The sequence below is a fragment of the Buteo buteo genome, chromosome 28, assembly GCF_964188355.1.
Source record: "Buteo buteo chromosome 28, bButBut1.hap1.1, whole genome shotgun sequence".
Taxonomy (NCBI): domain Eukaryota; kingdom Metazoa; phylum Chordata; class Aves; order Accipitriformes; family Accipitridae; genus Buteo; species Buteo buteo.
Genome location: NC_134198.1, coordinates 7,347,016 through 7,363,369, shown reverse-complemented (window position 1 = coordinate 7,363,369; position 16,354 = coordinate 7,347,016). Strand labels below are relative to the sequence as shown.

The 16,354-nt window shown below is 41.5% G+C and overlaps 1 protein-coding gene across 1 annotated transcript in view; it reads left to right on the top strand.

The window, feature by feature from the left end:
- Positions 1-10,049, top strand: part of TMEM168 (transmembrane protein 168) — a 29,024-nt gene extending 18,975 nt beyond the window's left edge. Inside the window, exons 4-5 of the mRNA XM_075059182.1 lie at positions 663-937; positions 5,297-10,049. Coding sequence (XP_074915283.1) covers positions 663-937; positions 5,297-5,844 — 823 coding nt within the window. The 3' untranslated portion in view covers positions 5,845-10,049. The remainder of the gene's footprint in view (positions 1-662; positions 938-5,296) is intronic.
- The last annotated feature ends 6,305 nt before the right edge of the window (positions 10,050-16,354 follow it).

Here is a 16,354-nt window from a genome sequence, read left to right as displayed (position 1 = left end):
TTCCAGGTCTAGTTTGTAGTTTTCTTAGAACTTTAATTTTCTAAGCTGTGAATACTGTTATCTGAAACGCATTTCTTATGCTGAAAGATCAGCATCTGAACAGCATACACAAGTAAGAATTGCTGTATTTGCGTGAGTACCATACTGAATAAAGGCTAGTTTGGAACAGAGAGAAATTAATTCAAAATATCTGAGCAAAATCTGTACTTGGATTTCTCTTCAGTCTATTATTGGAAACTAGTTTGCATGATGTTTTGTGGAGATTAGAACTCATTCTCCCTGCACTTCTTTCCAGTTGTGTGTGAAAAAGCGCCTGTCTGAAGGCAGTGCTCTCTCAGTGGGACTTAATGGAATTGTTGAAGCCTACCTAGCGTGTTCATGTTACAGGTCCTCTCTTTCTCTGTCTCTCAGCTGCAGGAATAGCATGGGGTTGAGTAAGGATTAGAAGTGAAGAAGTGTGGCAGAAGCGGGGGGGGAAATAGTGGTCCCTCACTCAAATACAGTATTTTGAATTGTTTATAAACTGTATGTTTCAAGTCAATTTGAATTTAGAACAGTGCTACTTTATAGCAGAGAAAATATGCACAGGGGAAAAAAATCACTAGTTGCTAGAAGTCCACTAAGCACGAAATAATAATCATAGCTGTTCTTCTTCTCTTTAGTCCTGATGGCCAACCAACTCTTCTTCCACCTGAGCACGTGCAAGAGTTAAATCTGAGGTCTACTGGTATGCTTAATGCCATCCAAAGATTTTTTGCATATCACATGATTGAGACATATGGTTGTGACTACTCTACAAGCGGACTGACCTTTGATACCCTTCACTCCAAGATCAAGTCTTTTCTTGAACTTCGGACAGCAGATGGACCCAGACACGATACCTACATTTTATATTACAGTGGTCACTCACATGGCACTGGCGAATGGGCACTGGCAGGTAACTGGTTTGGAGATTTTTTTATTAATAGTTTTGGTATTGATAAACTTTCCAAATCAATTAATTCTTTCTTTAAAAAAATCAATACTGTATTGTAAAACTTTGAAGTTTTGGTCACATTTATTATCTGATAGTCCAGAATGGCAAAGAGCCACCAGTCTTTGGAGATCAGGTTGATACAAGCTGCTGGCAAAAAAGGAAGAAAGGACAGGGTAATGTACAGAGCACGGCTGTTAAGAGATTCAGAGGCTACAAGGAATTGTCAAAACAGGCAAGGTTGCAGGCTAACTACCTCTGCTAGTGGAGAGAATGGAGAAATGCAGAAGCCCCTTTTGTATGTAGTTGACTTGATCTAAAGCAGCAGCTCTTTCCTTACCTTGCACTGTATGACAGTCAGGTATGTTACTGTATGAACTTCTGTGTCATCTTTAGTACTTAGTCACTTTGATAAAAATCCTTGTGCAGCTAACTGTTCTTTTAGTTGTTCTCAAAATTATCTAAATATTGTTCACCCCAAGTGTACACTTAGAACTTTAAGCATGATTTCTTATTCCCCTTACAATTCAACAAGGTAACTTGAAAGATCACTTTTTTCCTCAGAAAAGTAAAGTGGAAATGACCCCTTCTCTAAAGACAGATTTCCCTTGTATTTTGAGGAATATTTGTTCCCTGTAATGAACAAGCATAATCTCTTCTCATTCCCTGGACATGGCAAGAGCCTGCACACCTACCTCTGAGTGAATTATACCGCGTTCTGTGTCACTGTGTGAGCTAGGCTGTCATGAAGGACTGCATGCGTGTCCTTAATATGTGCTCTGGTTTTTGTAAAAGATAGAATTAATAAAAGAAATAGGAGGCAGATCTACAATCCACACTAGAAAAGCAGGTCTTCAAACATACAGCAAACCTTGTGTCATGAAAACAGCTACGATTTACTGGCATCTGAGAGTTCAGGAGTCATTGTGGGCGCAGTGTAGCCTCAAGACTATGTAAAGGGCTGGTTTAATGCCTTGTCATGTGCTTGGCATAGACGTCACAGTTTCCCCTTTTCCTGGCTCGTTTTTGATCTCTTTACAATGGGCAGTTCTATCTCAACTGTATTCTTTGGTAAACCTACTGAAGTTTTCAAATCATTGATAGGTTTAGCCTTGCTCTCCTGCTGTATGGAATGGGGCTTCTGAGGTTGCTGTGTGCAAAAAGTGAATCCTGTAGTAAATACCTTGAAAATTTGCAACTGTTTTTCTGCCTGGGACGGAATTAATTCTCTTGGATAGTGCTCTGCCTGCAAGCTCCTGGCTGTTCATCAGCAGTCTCTCTCCAGGGGCATGTGCTCTTGAACAGTGCAGACAGATAACTAGCTTTGTGTGTGGTCATGCTGAGGTGTTCAGGTGCAGGTCAGTTTTCATCTGGAGGCCGTATACCTGTTTTGGTGAAACTCCATGCCTGAACTGTTAGACCTGCTGAAGAACAATGCATAGTTTTTTCTCAAAAAAGTTTCATCTGTATCAGTGTGTTAAAAAAGCCACAGCCATACCCTGAGCTCAGCGTGAGTGACGTACCGCAGCGTACGCCAGGGTGGCTGAATGACTTCTCCGAGAACAGGGTGGTCTTGTCCATAAGAGCAGCTGCCGCCTGCTGCATTTGCGGAGTGTGTCCACGCACTGCGTGGAGCAGGCTGGCAGTGAAACTCTGCCTCCCACCTGTGCTCCAGCCGGCAGCATAGACGTGGTTGGCTTTCTAGCATATATAGAGCCAAATGTTGCTGCAAAAGTCGGACAGGCTTCCAGCCCAGTCCTGGCTTAAATCTGGCCAGCCTGGAGTGTGACAGGGGAGCTCAGGTCTCTGTATACCTGTTCAGGTAGCTGTAGCCTAAATTAAACTCTGTTTTCACTTTTAGGATAAAGGCCAAGGTAACCATTAAAATAAAAAGAAAGTTTCTGTGCTAAAAGGTACAGTGTGTAAATGCAGTGGTGTTCAGCTTTCTCACAAAGCTCCTTTTCAGTTCTCTAAGCGCATCTTCAGCTTTTACGTGGAGGTATGTATAGTCACATAAAGGAGAGGAACAGGCAGCTGTCATATGCCTTGCATCCTGTTTTGTGATTAATTTTAGATAAATCATGGAGTGTAACCTGATACTCCTTCCAGATAGCACTGCTGAATGTAACTTGAAGTGTAAACTGACAATATGAAGGCTGTTTGACAGGGTAATTGTACCACATGTGTTGGACAGTGGCACTTCATGACAGATGGAACATTTGGTCATCAGCTCCAGTAATGCGTACTGTCCTCTGACCTCTGGAGAGGATGAAGAGAAATGGGAACAATGAAATATAACATTCGGATCTAATAGAAAAAGTAGTATCTCACTGCCAGCTTATGCTGTGATACAGCACAGCAGTAGCGGTGGAGTCTTTGCTTTGTAATGACATCTTTTAAAGGAGGCTTACTGGATTTATTAGTTCACTCATGATGTTTCTCTGTTGTTGGAAGCTGAGATGTAACACAGTGGTATAAAAGAAACTGTTAACTAGTCATGCATAAAGTATGAGCAGTGAAACGACCTGGGAGGTCATGTTCTCTGAGTGAAGGCAAAGGCAAGAGCTGGGCTAATGAAGCTTTGTCTCTGTTGCTGAAACTGTCGGCTTAACTGCCTGCGAAACCTGCCAGAGAACAAGATGTGGCCAGACGCATGGATTTCTTACACAGCTTGGTGCCTAAATCTTGCACTGGCTGATAATTCCATGTGTCTGAGGTCAGTAGGGTTAGAAGCTGAGCATGTGTTTGTGTGTGTGTATGAAGGATGAGATGGTTTTCTTTAGGCAGTTCTATCCAGTACTGTTTTGAAATCACCTGCGCCCCTGCATAGCTACACTAAAATGAAGTTTATTTATAAGCCTTTAAATTGTGAACAAATAAAGAAATTTTTACTGCTAATTGACACAGAAGGCTTACCTAGAGAAGGGAAACTGCTTCTATATAAGTCTCTGCTGCAAATAACTACAGCAATTTGGGGATCACGTACCAAGACAAGTCATTACTGTAAGTTTGTATATTAAGATTTTCTTTGGTACTAAATTTTCCAGGTTTGCATTTTTTTGGAGAAGGTTGTAGCCCTGTAATTTTGCTTTAACTGCGATAGCATACTCAAAGCTTTAACTCTGAGCTAGAGGTAGAAATGTAAGTGCTGAAATATGCAACTATTCTGTTTGAGATTCATCTGGGCAGTTAAATTCTTACTAACACGAGTTTAAATGCTGCTAGATGTTCTTATATTCCACAATGAAAATCACTATGGAATTAAAATGCAGTTATTTTAAATCACATTTTTCTACCTTTCTTCTAAAAGTCTTCTTTTTAAAAAAAGAAAAGTTGACATTTTCAAACTACAGTGGTTGTGTTATAAGTCTCTATCATACCTCCAGCCTGCCAACACCTAGACTTACCAGTTCTTCACATTAGTAGTCATTATGGAGCCAATGGAGATTCATTAACTTGTTTGCAAGATGTTTTCCTTAGGCACTTGAGTAAGTACTCTGCTTTTCAAAGCTATGTAGATCCTGCAGTATCCATTACACTTAAGCAGAAGGACTCCCGACTATAGGTAACTTGGTTTAATTACAATCTGCTCTTGCAAAGCATTGTTGGAGCAAGAGCTGAGATGGAACGTGAGAAGTTGGACACTCTAGCTGCAGGTGTTTTCTGAACTGATAGGAAATAAATATTGTGGAAAAATTATTATGAGATTTTTGTTTCATTTTGTTGTAAATCCATACCAATTTTCTTGAAGCTCTGAAGACAACTGTGTCTATAGAGTGAATCTCGCCATTTCTGGTCACATGAATTTTTAAAGCCAAAGCGATGGTTATGCCTGTAGGTGGTTTTCCTGTTGTGCTTCAAAACTGTTAGCACATGTTGTGTTCAAAAGTCCTCTCTTTTCCTTAAAAGAGGGGTTCTTTTTAATATTAATAAAAAACTTATTAAGAAGAGTCTTTTTTTTCCCATAAAATTACTAAGATTTAATACAAAATAAACTATTTCAGGTTTTCTTTCCCTATTTTGCTATATCCAGATTTCTTCAATAGGCTGTAATTTCTTTCACTGTGAGGGAATTCTTTCTTTTTTTTCTTTTTTTTAATCAAGGGTGAGTTAATGGCCTCATCTGCCACAGCAAGTCAGGTGGAATCATTTAATACCTCTCTGGAGATCTGCAACATCTACAAACAGGGAGGATCAGTTGAAAAACTTCTGTTATATCTGTCCAGGTTGTTAAAATAAGGGATTCTTGGAACCCGCAGTCAAAATACTACAGAGGTTTCTGTTTCTTCATCCTAATATTAAATCTTTTTTTCTTTGTGGCAGGGGGCGATGCTTTACGACTTGACACACTGTTGGAGTGGTGGAGAGAAAAGAATGGTACTTTTTGTTCTCGGCTCATCATCGTTTTAGACTGTGAGAACTCTCAGCCTTGGGTTAAAGAAGTAAGAAAAGTAAATGACCAGTATGTTGCCGTGCAAGGAGCAGAAATGGCCAGAGTTGTAGACATCGAGGAAGCAGACCCTCCACAGCTTGGTGACTTCACCAGGCAATGGGTTGAGTACAACTGTAACCCTGACAGCAACATCAGCTGGTCTGAAAAGGGACGTACAGTGAAAGCAGTGTATGGTGTGTCAAAACACTGGAGCGACTACACTTTGCATTTGCCAACAGGAAGCGACGTTGCCAAACACTGGATGATATACTTCCCACGCATCACCTACCCATTAGTACATTTGGCAAACTGGTTTTGTGGTCTCAATCTGTTCTGGGTCTGTAAAGCGTGCTTTAGGTGCTTGAAAAGACTGAAAATGAGTTGGTTTCTTCCCACAGTGCTGGACACAGGACAGGGTTTCAAACTCGTCAAATCCTAATTAGCAACCAAAGAGAAAATGAAGTGAGAGCTCTGGGAACTTTCTCACTGTACCATACTTACAACTTTTTATATGACTATTTTTCTCTGAAAAAGTCTGCTACACTCACTTTATTCAGCTCTTTGAGCAGCTACAGTATATGCAACAGTTAGAAACTGCAATCTTAGAAGAGGGTAGGACTATGATATTTGAGTTTTGTTACTGCTCTGTATGTACATATGTAAGCGACTTATTTAATATGACCATGCATTTTGGAGACAGTTCGCACGTTCATATGCGTTACGTAAAGCAGCCTTTGTTCAGAGTCACCAGCCTGATGGACAACAGCTCCTGCAAATGTTACAGCATGCTTGTGATTTATATCCACTGTAAGGTTCAAATACAGGAAAGGAACCAAGCTAATATTCAAATCAATTTATATGTCCTTGAAATTATATGCTGGGGTCAAGGGTATTATAAAACAGCACTGAGCCAAAAAAATAGAAGAATGAATAGCCATTCTAGGTAAGTAGCTACTGAGAATCTTTAGTTTCATTTGCTTTTACATCTTCAGCCCCTGCCTCCGTTCTCTACTGCCATCAGTGGAAACCAGCCACAGAAAACAAGGAAGTCGGACAACCCTCTAATGTTCTGATGCTGCTCAGTCAATGTTTTCTGAAGTGCAGTTTGAAAAACTTTCAGTGTTAATTTCAAAATTCAGTATCTTGCTAGTGATCTTTTTTAATTAGTTAATTCATATATGGAATAAAAAGTGCACTGAGAGTTTTTCCCTCACCTGTTAGGGTAGTTCTGTCTTTTCCAGGCTCTAACGAGTTTGTATTTTGAAAAGCTACCCTGAAGAAAAAAAAAAACAACCCAAGGAATTTAACAAAGAAAATAATCCATAGATAAAAAATGGAAGTACAAGTGTTGCCTTGCTTCCATGTTTATCTGAAGTCTTTAAATTTGATTCTGTAAAATGCCGAGTACAGGATTGGACCGATGAGTTCATTATCTATTAAAACCACGAGCAAAGTTTGTCAGAAAGAATGGATTATTCCTGTAGGACAGAAGTGAATCCTGAGTATTCCTCACCTCTGTTCTCTCAGCCACAAGGTCCTCATCTTAATCCTTCCACTTACAGAGCTGGATGGGACTCTAGAAATCCTGTCGTGGCCTTTCCTCTTCGGTCAGAGAAGCTGCATAGCTTTCTGATCTCATTTTCTCAAGTACAGAAAATAAGGAGAGAAAGAACTAAGCGGCTAAGACAGTATAGTTTGTGGTGGGTTTCTTGCATATGTGTGTGCAATCCAGTAGTACTAGGGTTTACTTTTTTATGTTTCCATCAGTATTTTAATAAAAATGTTAGGCATTAGCTGATATTTGTCTAAAATATAACTTATTAATTTTTTTTTATTTAAAGACATGAAAATACTTTAGGAGCTCTTTAAGTCTTTGCCATCAAGGCTTTTTCTAATTCCAATTGAACTTTTTAGCCAGCTAAGTTAGAGAATCTGCTAACACTGATACCTGCTAGTAACTCCTGAAAATAAAATGTGTGATTAAATTATGAAATCTGCAATAGCCAGAGTAATTTGCACCCACCAACTTCAAAATGGTGATTTTGTAGGATTTACAAGTGACAGCCATTAAGTTTCTTCATTAGTGTGTATTACACAACTTTGCTTAGCAAGACATCAGCCCCCACCCCACTTTGCCTCTCTTTATACCCTTCAATAAAGTGAAGAGGGGAGATGAGGTATCCTAACAAAACTCAGTTCCATTGGGTCTTCTCTAAGTAAATGCTGTGATTGCAGCTGTGTCACAGGTTCGAGAGGTGGCTGTTCTCAGTAAGGAGAGAGGGTAATCGCACCATCTAACTTCAGGTATCCAACTTAAGTTCCTAACATGGGAGCCTGAGGTAGGAGTCATCTCATTTCAATTCAGATATCTGAAAACTGGACATCTGAGTCCGTGCTAGTGACCTGAAGCACTCCACTGCTCATTAACAAAGAGAAATAAGTATTTCCAGAACAATATTAATTTGATCTCTATTTTAGGATGAATTTTCCTGTGATTGTGTCTATTAGATTTGTTTAGTTTTTGCTTTCATAAGCCAAAGGTCAAGCAGACAAATCCCTTCTGTCTGTTGAATGACCTTAGAGGTCTTCTGTTCTAAGTCATCCTCTGGAGCCTGGGCTGGGTACATAAGCTCCTCCTTCAAGCACATAAATTGGATACTTGAAGTCAGGCTGAACGAGCATGTGTTGGGTTGCAGAAAAGCAGCACTGCCTTCTTTGCAGAAGTCATTTTCAGCCATTTCTGGTCAACAACCCTTGAGTATAGAGAAAAAAGATTGCATAAAGGCAATCATTTGGTTTGTAAAATCACCATTATTTTGACTGCTATTTCAGTAAAAGTTCATCTGATTGCACCATAAGCTGTTCCAACTTGAGCACCAGAAATTTATAACAAAGTCCTCGTAAAGCAACACTGTAATACCTGATAGTCACCCTGGGAACATTTGAAAGTCAAGAAGTTAGTCCTTTCTGTTTTGGAAAAGCTTTGAATATCAACCATAACACTTCCCACTAATTACAATAGGTAAATCTTACTCTGTACCTGCTACTGTTAACGTTTTTACAGACATCATCTGTATCTTTCTTTTTGTACATCAAGGGGAACAGGAAGAGTGTGGGACTCCGGACCTGTCCTGGGTCTGTGAGCAGTATCTGCTCTGCACTGCGGTGATAGGACCTAGCTTTGGGCAGAACAAATGCAACAGTTGGTGCTGATCTTTTGCCTCTGTTTTTTAAATGGTTTCCATCTTACTTATCAACTGTTAGGTTTTCTTTAGGATAGACTGGGTGATCATGAGCAGTTTGCTGAAAGTTAGATAAAGAGTCAGCTAAAAATACAGCAAAAAGATTACTTGCAAAACTAATCATGTGTTTCAGTTTTGTTTCAGTTTTCTCAATTAAAGAACTCTAGTTTTCTGAATTTAAAATAGTTTTAACATGAGCTAAGGTATTCCTACTTTTGATTTTGTTGGTTTTTTTTAAACAGCAAAGGTATGGTGAAAATCTGATTTAAACTAAAGGAATGTTTACAGCCATTCAAACTATGAGGCCTTTTTGGACAGAGACTGTCTTGTGTGTTTCGAAAGACAAGAAAACCAGGGCTGTGGGGTGGTGAGCCTCAGAAATTCAACAGCATTAATTCTCCACTTCTACACTGACTCATATCAAGGGGTCCTACTGTGACCCACATTCCCAGGTGGAATTTTTCTCCAGCTCCTGGTGCTCATGCACCTCCACGAGTCTCTGCCCAGCCCTGGGTGCGTACCTGAGGGACAACGCACCAGGAGCTCCTAATCCCAGTGAGGAGTTACCCCTCTGCTGTTCCCTGTATGAAATACTGGGGCAACGCCTGAAAGAGAAATTTAAATCTAATTCCAAAGAATGTTACATATGCTATCAGTTACATACAAGTTGTTTTTCTTTAACAGGAACATGCTTTCAAATTGTCTGGATGGAGAAAATCTAAACTTTTTTTTTTAGAGGCTTGTCTCTGTACTGTATATTCAGACATTTTGTTATAAAGGTTGTTATAAATTTATATCACAGTAGTAATTTTATGTTGACTTTGTTTCATTTACCTCCTATATAGTATCAGCCTTGCTGAAACATGCATATGCACTAAATTCTACAAATTTAAGTCTTTAAAAGGAATTCGAATTGCAAATTCACAGTAGTATTTTTCTCTGAACAAGTATTGGGGAAAAAAGCCATTCTTCTTCATTTTTGCACTACCAGAGCTACATATTTGCAGTTCCTTATGCTTTGTATGCATTGTTATTGTTATTGTCCAGCCTTCAGTTCAGGTTTTTCCCAGAAATAATTTCTTCACCTATATTGTTTTCCCTTTATTTTACAAAGGCATAATCAATGCTATGCTAGCTGTAAAGCATCTCTGTTGCCAGCAGTAGACAATGTAACTGGGGTAATTTTCTTGTTTATAAATACCTTTCTGTGGGAGGATTTTTACTGGATGTACTGATTTTAGATCTGTAAATAGATTTTTTTGTGTGTGTATTTGTGATATATATACACTTAAATATATTTTGCTGTTTGGATGCTCATTTCCAGTTCATGTTTTTGTTTATGCATTGATCACTTCCCAAATTTCTATGCTCCCTCTTGAATTACATGGAGGTTTTTTCTGTACAGTTTGTTTCAGAGGGGTTTTTTTTAGCTAGAAATTGCAACAGGGTTTACTGAAAATCTAAGGATTATTTGTAGTTTAACAATTTAATAGAAATGAGAAATATTAGCTTAAATTATTAATACCTTTCACCTTGTCATTTTTTTATCAGTCAACAAGCTAGTAAAAACGTCGTTTATATTTTGCAACATTATTTTATAGAGACTTAATTGAAGACTTCACTTACATGAGTATTTGTATTTAGTCAAACTTGTCATCTCCAATAAGATGAAGTTAATGGAGGGTTCCTGTCTGAGTGAGATCAAGCCTGGGAGACGAAGCAGAGAGAAACTGTGACACTGCAGGATGGCGAGGACAGAGCTGCACATCTGCTTCTCTCAAAAACTGCTGAGGAGGTTCCTGCACTCCCTCCCCATGAAACAGTCCCAGCAGTACTCTTAACAAGCCGGGGCTTGTTAAGTAAAGACTTAGGTGGGAAATGGAGGGGAAGCAGAGCACTTAGCGTGGCGAGGGATGACGGGCATGTCAGTGGTAATCCAGGGTCCAGAGCTGCAGGGAAGGGCACTGCACCATTAGCAGTGCTTTTAACGCATTGACTAGCTGAGTACGATGAAGATTTAGTGGCACTTTTTTCTTTTTTTAAACAGAATGAATTTAATTTTGACTCATCCTTCTAATTAATGGTTGAATCCATTACTTTTGCAACTTATTAATCAGTGTTCCTTTTATATTAAATTTCCGTAGATCCTTTCTGTTCAGTCTCAAATTCAGAGGTAACCCTAGAGAGCAATGCAGCTCACCCTCAGTGCTGCCCTGCAGCTATTCTAAGTCTCTTTGAATGGACTCAGGCAACCCAAGGTGTGTCTGCATCCATGGCACTAGGTCTGGGGTTTTTGGTCAACTTTTTTGGTGACTTAGGAAATAAAAGTCAGTGTAAATAGCCATATGAATGTTCGAATAATGTTTTTTCTTAGGTGCTGTTACATATATTATTGTTGGAAAACAAGCATAGCAGAAAAATTCAAGCACATTGATTTGGAGCAAGAAGCGCATAAGGCTTTGATCAGTGTTACCTACTGCGCCAGCACTGCGCTCAGCTGGACTCCATCAGCTCTTTAATACATTGCCCCCTACCACTATGGAGCAAAATACAAGTACGCTATTGCTGCTGTATCATACTGGAGACTGGAAAGCTGGATCCAATAAAGGCTCTCAGTATTATAGAGCTCACCTTTAGAGATTCAGGCCCAGAACGAGTACAACTTCCTCGCACAACCAGATACACACCGCAGGCACTTGTGAAGGGTTGGTCACCCTGCAAGGCAGCAGTCCGACTCTTCGGAATACTGAGTAGGAAGCTATTCCCAACAGGTGCCTGCAGCATCCAGCTGCTTACAACTAGCGATACAGAAATTTAAAATTCAGTACTGAATTATTTTCTCTCTATTTAGTAACTATATAGCCACTTCAAGGTGTAGTGAAACACTCTGGGCTCAGATACGACTGCACGGAGCTAGGGAACTGCCAGTTCAGACTCATTCCTGTGCTGAAGCTGATGGAGAAACGCAGCCAGCTTTGTTGATTACAGACAGTTCTATAGTTAATAGCTGCAAAATAAATCACTGTGAACCTGACTTTGCCATCCCACAAATGCAAAGCCAGGATACTGCAAGACAGTCTGTGTCGGGAGTATAAAACAGATGACTTGGCTTCCTTTGCAAATCAAAGAGAACAGCCTGATTCAGAGATTGGCAATAGCCAGAAGAGAAGTAGAAACTTTTTGCAAAAAAAATGTTTGCTTTATAAATTGTGTATAAGGTCCCTAGATACCATGGTACTGAGTACATTATAAATGCATAAGAGATCCATTAAGAGAGATGGGGAGGGGGGAAAAAACTGACAAATTAGGTTTATATAGCTGAAAGCCCTAAAGATTTCTTCTGCCTTTCAAAAGAGTATAAGGATTTTTATCCTTAGAGAAAGGTTAGTTCTTTTCCCAGGAAGGAAAGGACAGAAGAAGAGGAAGAAAAGGAAGAAGGAAAAAAAAAAGAAGCCAAGAGGAAAACTAATACTACCAGATGGGTCAGATTCAGCGCTGGGGTCAGGAGAATGGGGTTCACAGACCTAGAACTAGGGAGAGGATTCAGAACTGATCAGTTTTGTTTCTTACAGATGTGGCCTGTGTGTACTGTCAGGCTGCCTTACCTTCCACACCAGGGCAGCAGCATCCAAACCTGCTACTGAACATGTCCCACACCAGCTCCCACGCCCTGCCAAGGAAAGCTGTCAGCCTGGCCAGAACCATGCTGTGGCCCGTCCTAACAAACCAACAGGATAGACGGGCAAGTTTCTATTCTGGGCTCATGTCCTGGCACCACTTAATTTACCGTTATAAAGATGGCTCCTGAAAAATTATGATTATTAAATTTTTAATACAGTGCCTGAAACCAGATAATGCTGTACAGCTACAGCTGGCCGAGTAGGGGGGCTTTTATATTACGAAGGCAATAGTGGATGTTCCATACCCGCAGGCATGTTCCCACAGTGGTGTTTGTGTATGAAAGATCTGTGGCACTGAAGAAGGTTCCCTGTCTTGGGCCATCGCTGGTCAGGAAGATGGCTCAGACCACTTAAGCCAGGTCTCCAACTCTGTTTCATTTTTACTCTCAGGTGAGTCTCTAGATGCTTCTCTGGGTGAGGAGATGTGGTACCTTCCCGGCTGAATTTGAAGCAGGTTTCTAATATCTAAAATTACTCAGCGAAATAAATTGTTTAAAGATCGAGCATGTTCTGATAAGAGATTTGATGAATGCAGACAGAATACAGCGCTGGCATACACAGACAGGGTACGTGAACGACATCCAGAAGGACAGAAAGCGAGGCTGGCAGGGGAGCAGGAAGCCCTGTAAAGGAACCACATCCTGCTTGTCTTGCACCCAGACGTACCACAAGACTGCCTGATCTGGGGCAGGAACTCAAATATTTTGTAATTCCTGCTTGTTTGGCATAGGTGTATAAAAATAGTAAAACTAAGATAACTACCAGGAAGGATTCAGATGACTGACCTCCAGCCTACCTCATCTACAAATACAGAAAGTGCGTAACAGGCCAGCAGCCGGGAGTTTGCCCCTATCTGAACAAGCCACAACAGACTGGTTCCACGCACAGACAAGAGGAAGTAAATTTTTGGACCAGCCTGGTCTTGATGCACAAAAACGCATACATACATGTCAGAATTAGCTGTGGGAGACTTGTAATAGATATACGGAGTCTTCAGGTATCTCCAGTTCTGGGTAAGCAATTTGTCCTGCTGGGGATGTCAGACTTAAGCTTAGCAAGTGTGGGGCTCCTGGGAATCTACTCCAAAGCTTCTAATGCGTAGTACAAAACTGTATTATTTAGAGACAACTTCTGTGAAGCTGGGGGAAAACACCCAGAACCCAGCCATCTGAAAAGCTAGTGCTTTTCTGGAATTCATTGCTGTGTGTCAGCTGCCCTGTGGCTCTTCTGAGGAAACAACAAAAGGAATTGATGGCAGCCAGGAAATTGCTACGCACAATCGCACAGTGAACTGTTGCCACTGGAAAGTTAGCAGCTCTCGCTCGCACGTACCCTGGAGAAGGTTCGTTGGTCGTTGCATGATGCTAGATATCAAGTTGCAGCTGGAGTACTGTTACCGTAGTTCATTTTCTAATTCCCCAGCTCTTCACTAAATAACCTTAATAGAGAGTTAAGCTGCGAGTCCTGCCAGAGGGTGTTGCAGATGCTTATATGGATTAAAGAGATCTAGGACGGACTCATGGGAGACAGCTGCACCACAGACTCTGAAACACAAAGCTAGTAACCCTCTCAGTAACCCTCAGGACTCCTCTCAGCTACAAACCATTTGACCCATTCGCATGGCACATCCCATTTTTGGCCAGTCCTAAGAAAAATGGTCCCCGACTGGATGGGGCTTTGACCAGACCCCACGCAGCTGCTCTCATTTTATGCTCTTCTCCCCCCAAAAAGACCACAGCCCTCCTGTCTACCCAGTGAGCAAAGCACAAAACGACCCCCAAGACCAGCACGCTGCTCAGTGGCTGCCAAATGGTGTCTACCGTGTGTCACCTCAGGGCTGACAGACCGCGAGAGGGTTAGTGGGTATCTATTTGAGAATCCCAGGACCTTTACAGTCAGTAAAATACCCCAGAACCATAAACTGTGAAAATATTTTCATCTCTAGGTCCATATTAGATTGTAGGACAGCCACAGCGTGACCCCGAATGCCCACAATTGTGTCAGTATGCTGATTCAACCTGTAATGTCAAAACTGAAGTACCCAAAAATAGCACTTTGAGAAGAGAACTCATTCCCTTTTTGCTGTCTTTTGTCTTCTAGTTACAGTCAGTACTCTTTATATTTCCAGCAATCCAAGGATGGTTTCAGTTATGTTAGTTACAGTTTTGATGTCTTCAGAATTTATGAGGCACTCGGCTTTAGACCACAAAAAGGATATAAGTCAAGACCAGTCACAAAGCTGTCAGTTCACAGCTCATTCCAGCTCATCCATCCTTCACTTCTTATTTATTTATTTGGTTGTCTTTCCCACAGCAGAAATCCCCAGTTTGAGTGCCGTAGCTCAGATACAGCTCCTATTCAAGCCGTGAGACATACCTCAAACCCCGCTCAGATGAAGCCGTGACGAGGACGGTACATCCAGGAGGCTGGGGAATAACCACCGAGCTCGCAGGCAGTGGAGTGAAAGCGCCCCAGCGCTCACGTGGGAGCATCCTATATCTGCACAGCTCTGGACACCCACGTCAGTGCTTCTGCCAGTCCATATATCCTACAGTCTAATAAACATTGGTTTATCTACTGAAAAGTCAAAGGAAGATGTAACACTGTAGGGTTCAATTATATGGAACTTAGTTATCGGGCCTGAAAGTAGCTCATGGTCACAAGAGTGTTCCAGACGCCTTTAGAAGGCTTTGAACAGACTAAACAAGAAGATAGAAGAAGAAAGATCCCAATTAGAAAAACACAGGTGCGCATTCCACGATAAAGGGAACTTGGCACAAACAACCTCAATTCAGGGACTTATCTCGACCAATTGGACTAAGACGAGTCTTGCATGCTCTAATTAATACGGCCAATTATGTCCTATGTTTATGCGCGTGTATAACTAACCTTTTCTTACGTCTGTGCGCGTGGACAGTACCGATGTAACCAATCACCGTTTATGCTTGTGCGCGTGGACACCAAATGCTTGCATGCAGCAACCAATTAGAATTTCTAAACAACTTACAGAATCGTATAAAAATGATCGGCTAAGCTCAATAAACTACTACTACTTTGATCATCATATTGGTGTTCCATCATCCGGACCCCACGGAAATAAACCCTAAACCCTACATAACATAATCCAAGAATTCCTGATTTTAGGGGATATAAAGTAGGACCTAGCTAGCACTTTTCCACCAAGCATCGTCCTGCCACCTGTGCAAACGCAGCCCAGCTTTTAGCCCTCTGGTAGGGTTTCCTCAGCATACAGAAATGGCTCCTTCCCTCACCTGAGCTGTCTGCAGCCTCACATGCATTGCACAGCAAGCCTACGCATTTGGGTGTGCACGGCGCTGGAGAAGAGCCACCCTCCTGAGAAACCCTGCCCTCCAGGAGAAAGGGGGGCCAGCCCCAGCCCCTCCACCTACTGTTGGTGCGTGGTGTGAAGGTGGGGTGCTGCTCCACACCCAGGATTTGAAGCCTTCATATCTAGAAGGCAAAGTGTGCAAGCAGGCCTCCAAGGCCACCAGCAAGGCAGATGTGATTGATGAAATGTCAATAACAACAACTGAAAGCCCAGCCGCGGATGGGTAAATAGCTTGGGACTGGGAACTGTGAAGTCCATTCTGGAGTGAAACGTTCAAGTTAATTTCTGGAGTCTTGTTTCACCATTAAAATGTTATTTCAAAACCATACTGAGGGAAGGAGAAGGAGGCAAGAAGCTCAGCTGGCACTGCTGGCAGTAAGGCTGTTGGTTGGCACTGAAGTCACGGTCAGAGCAGTTTGCAGTGAACGACACAAGGTTCAGATCACCAAGGTGATTTCAGTGCTTATCCCTCATCTTCCCAGAGCCCCGTCTAAACTCTGCACCAGTGCCTGCATTTGTCAATGAAATGCTGGTGTCCCCTCAGTTCTGCTTCTGCGTCCAGCTGGAAACCCACAGTCCTCAGGGGGCTGCGTAGCAAACCACCCAGCTCGGGGTTATGAGCACCTCTAAGTCTGTAAAGTTTTACCCTGTTCATCTCTGTACTGGGTTTGCATGGCA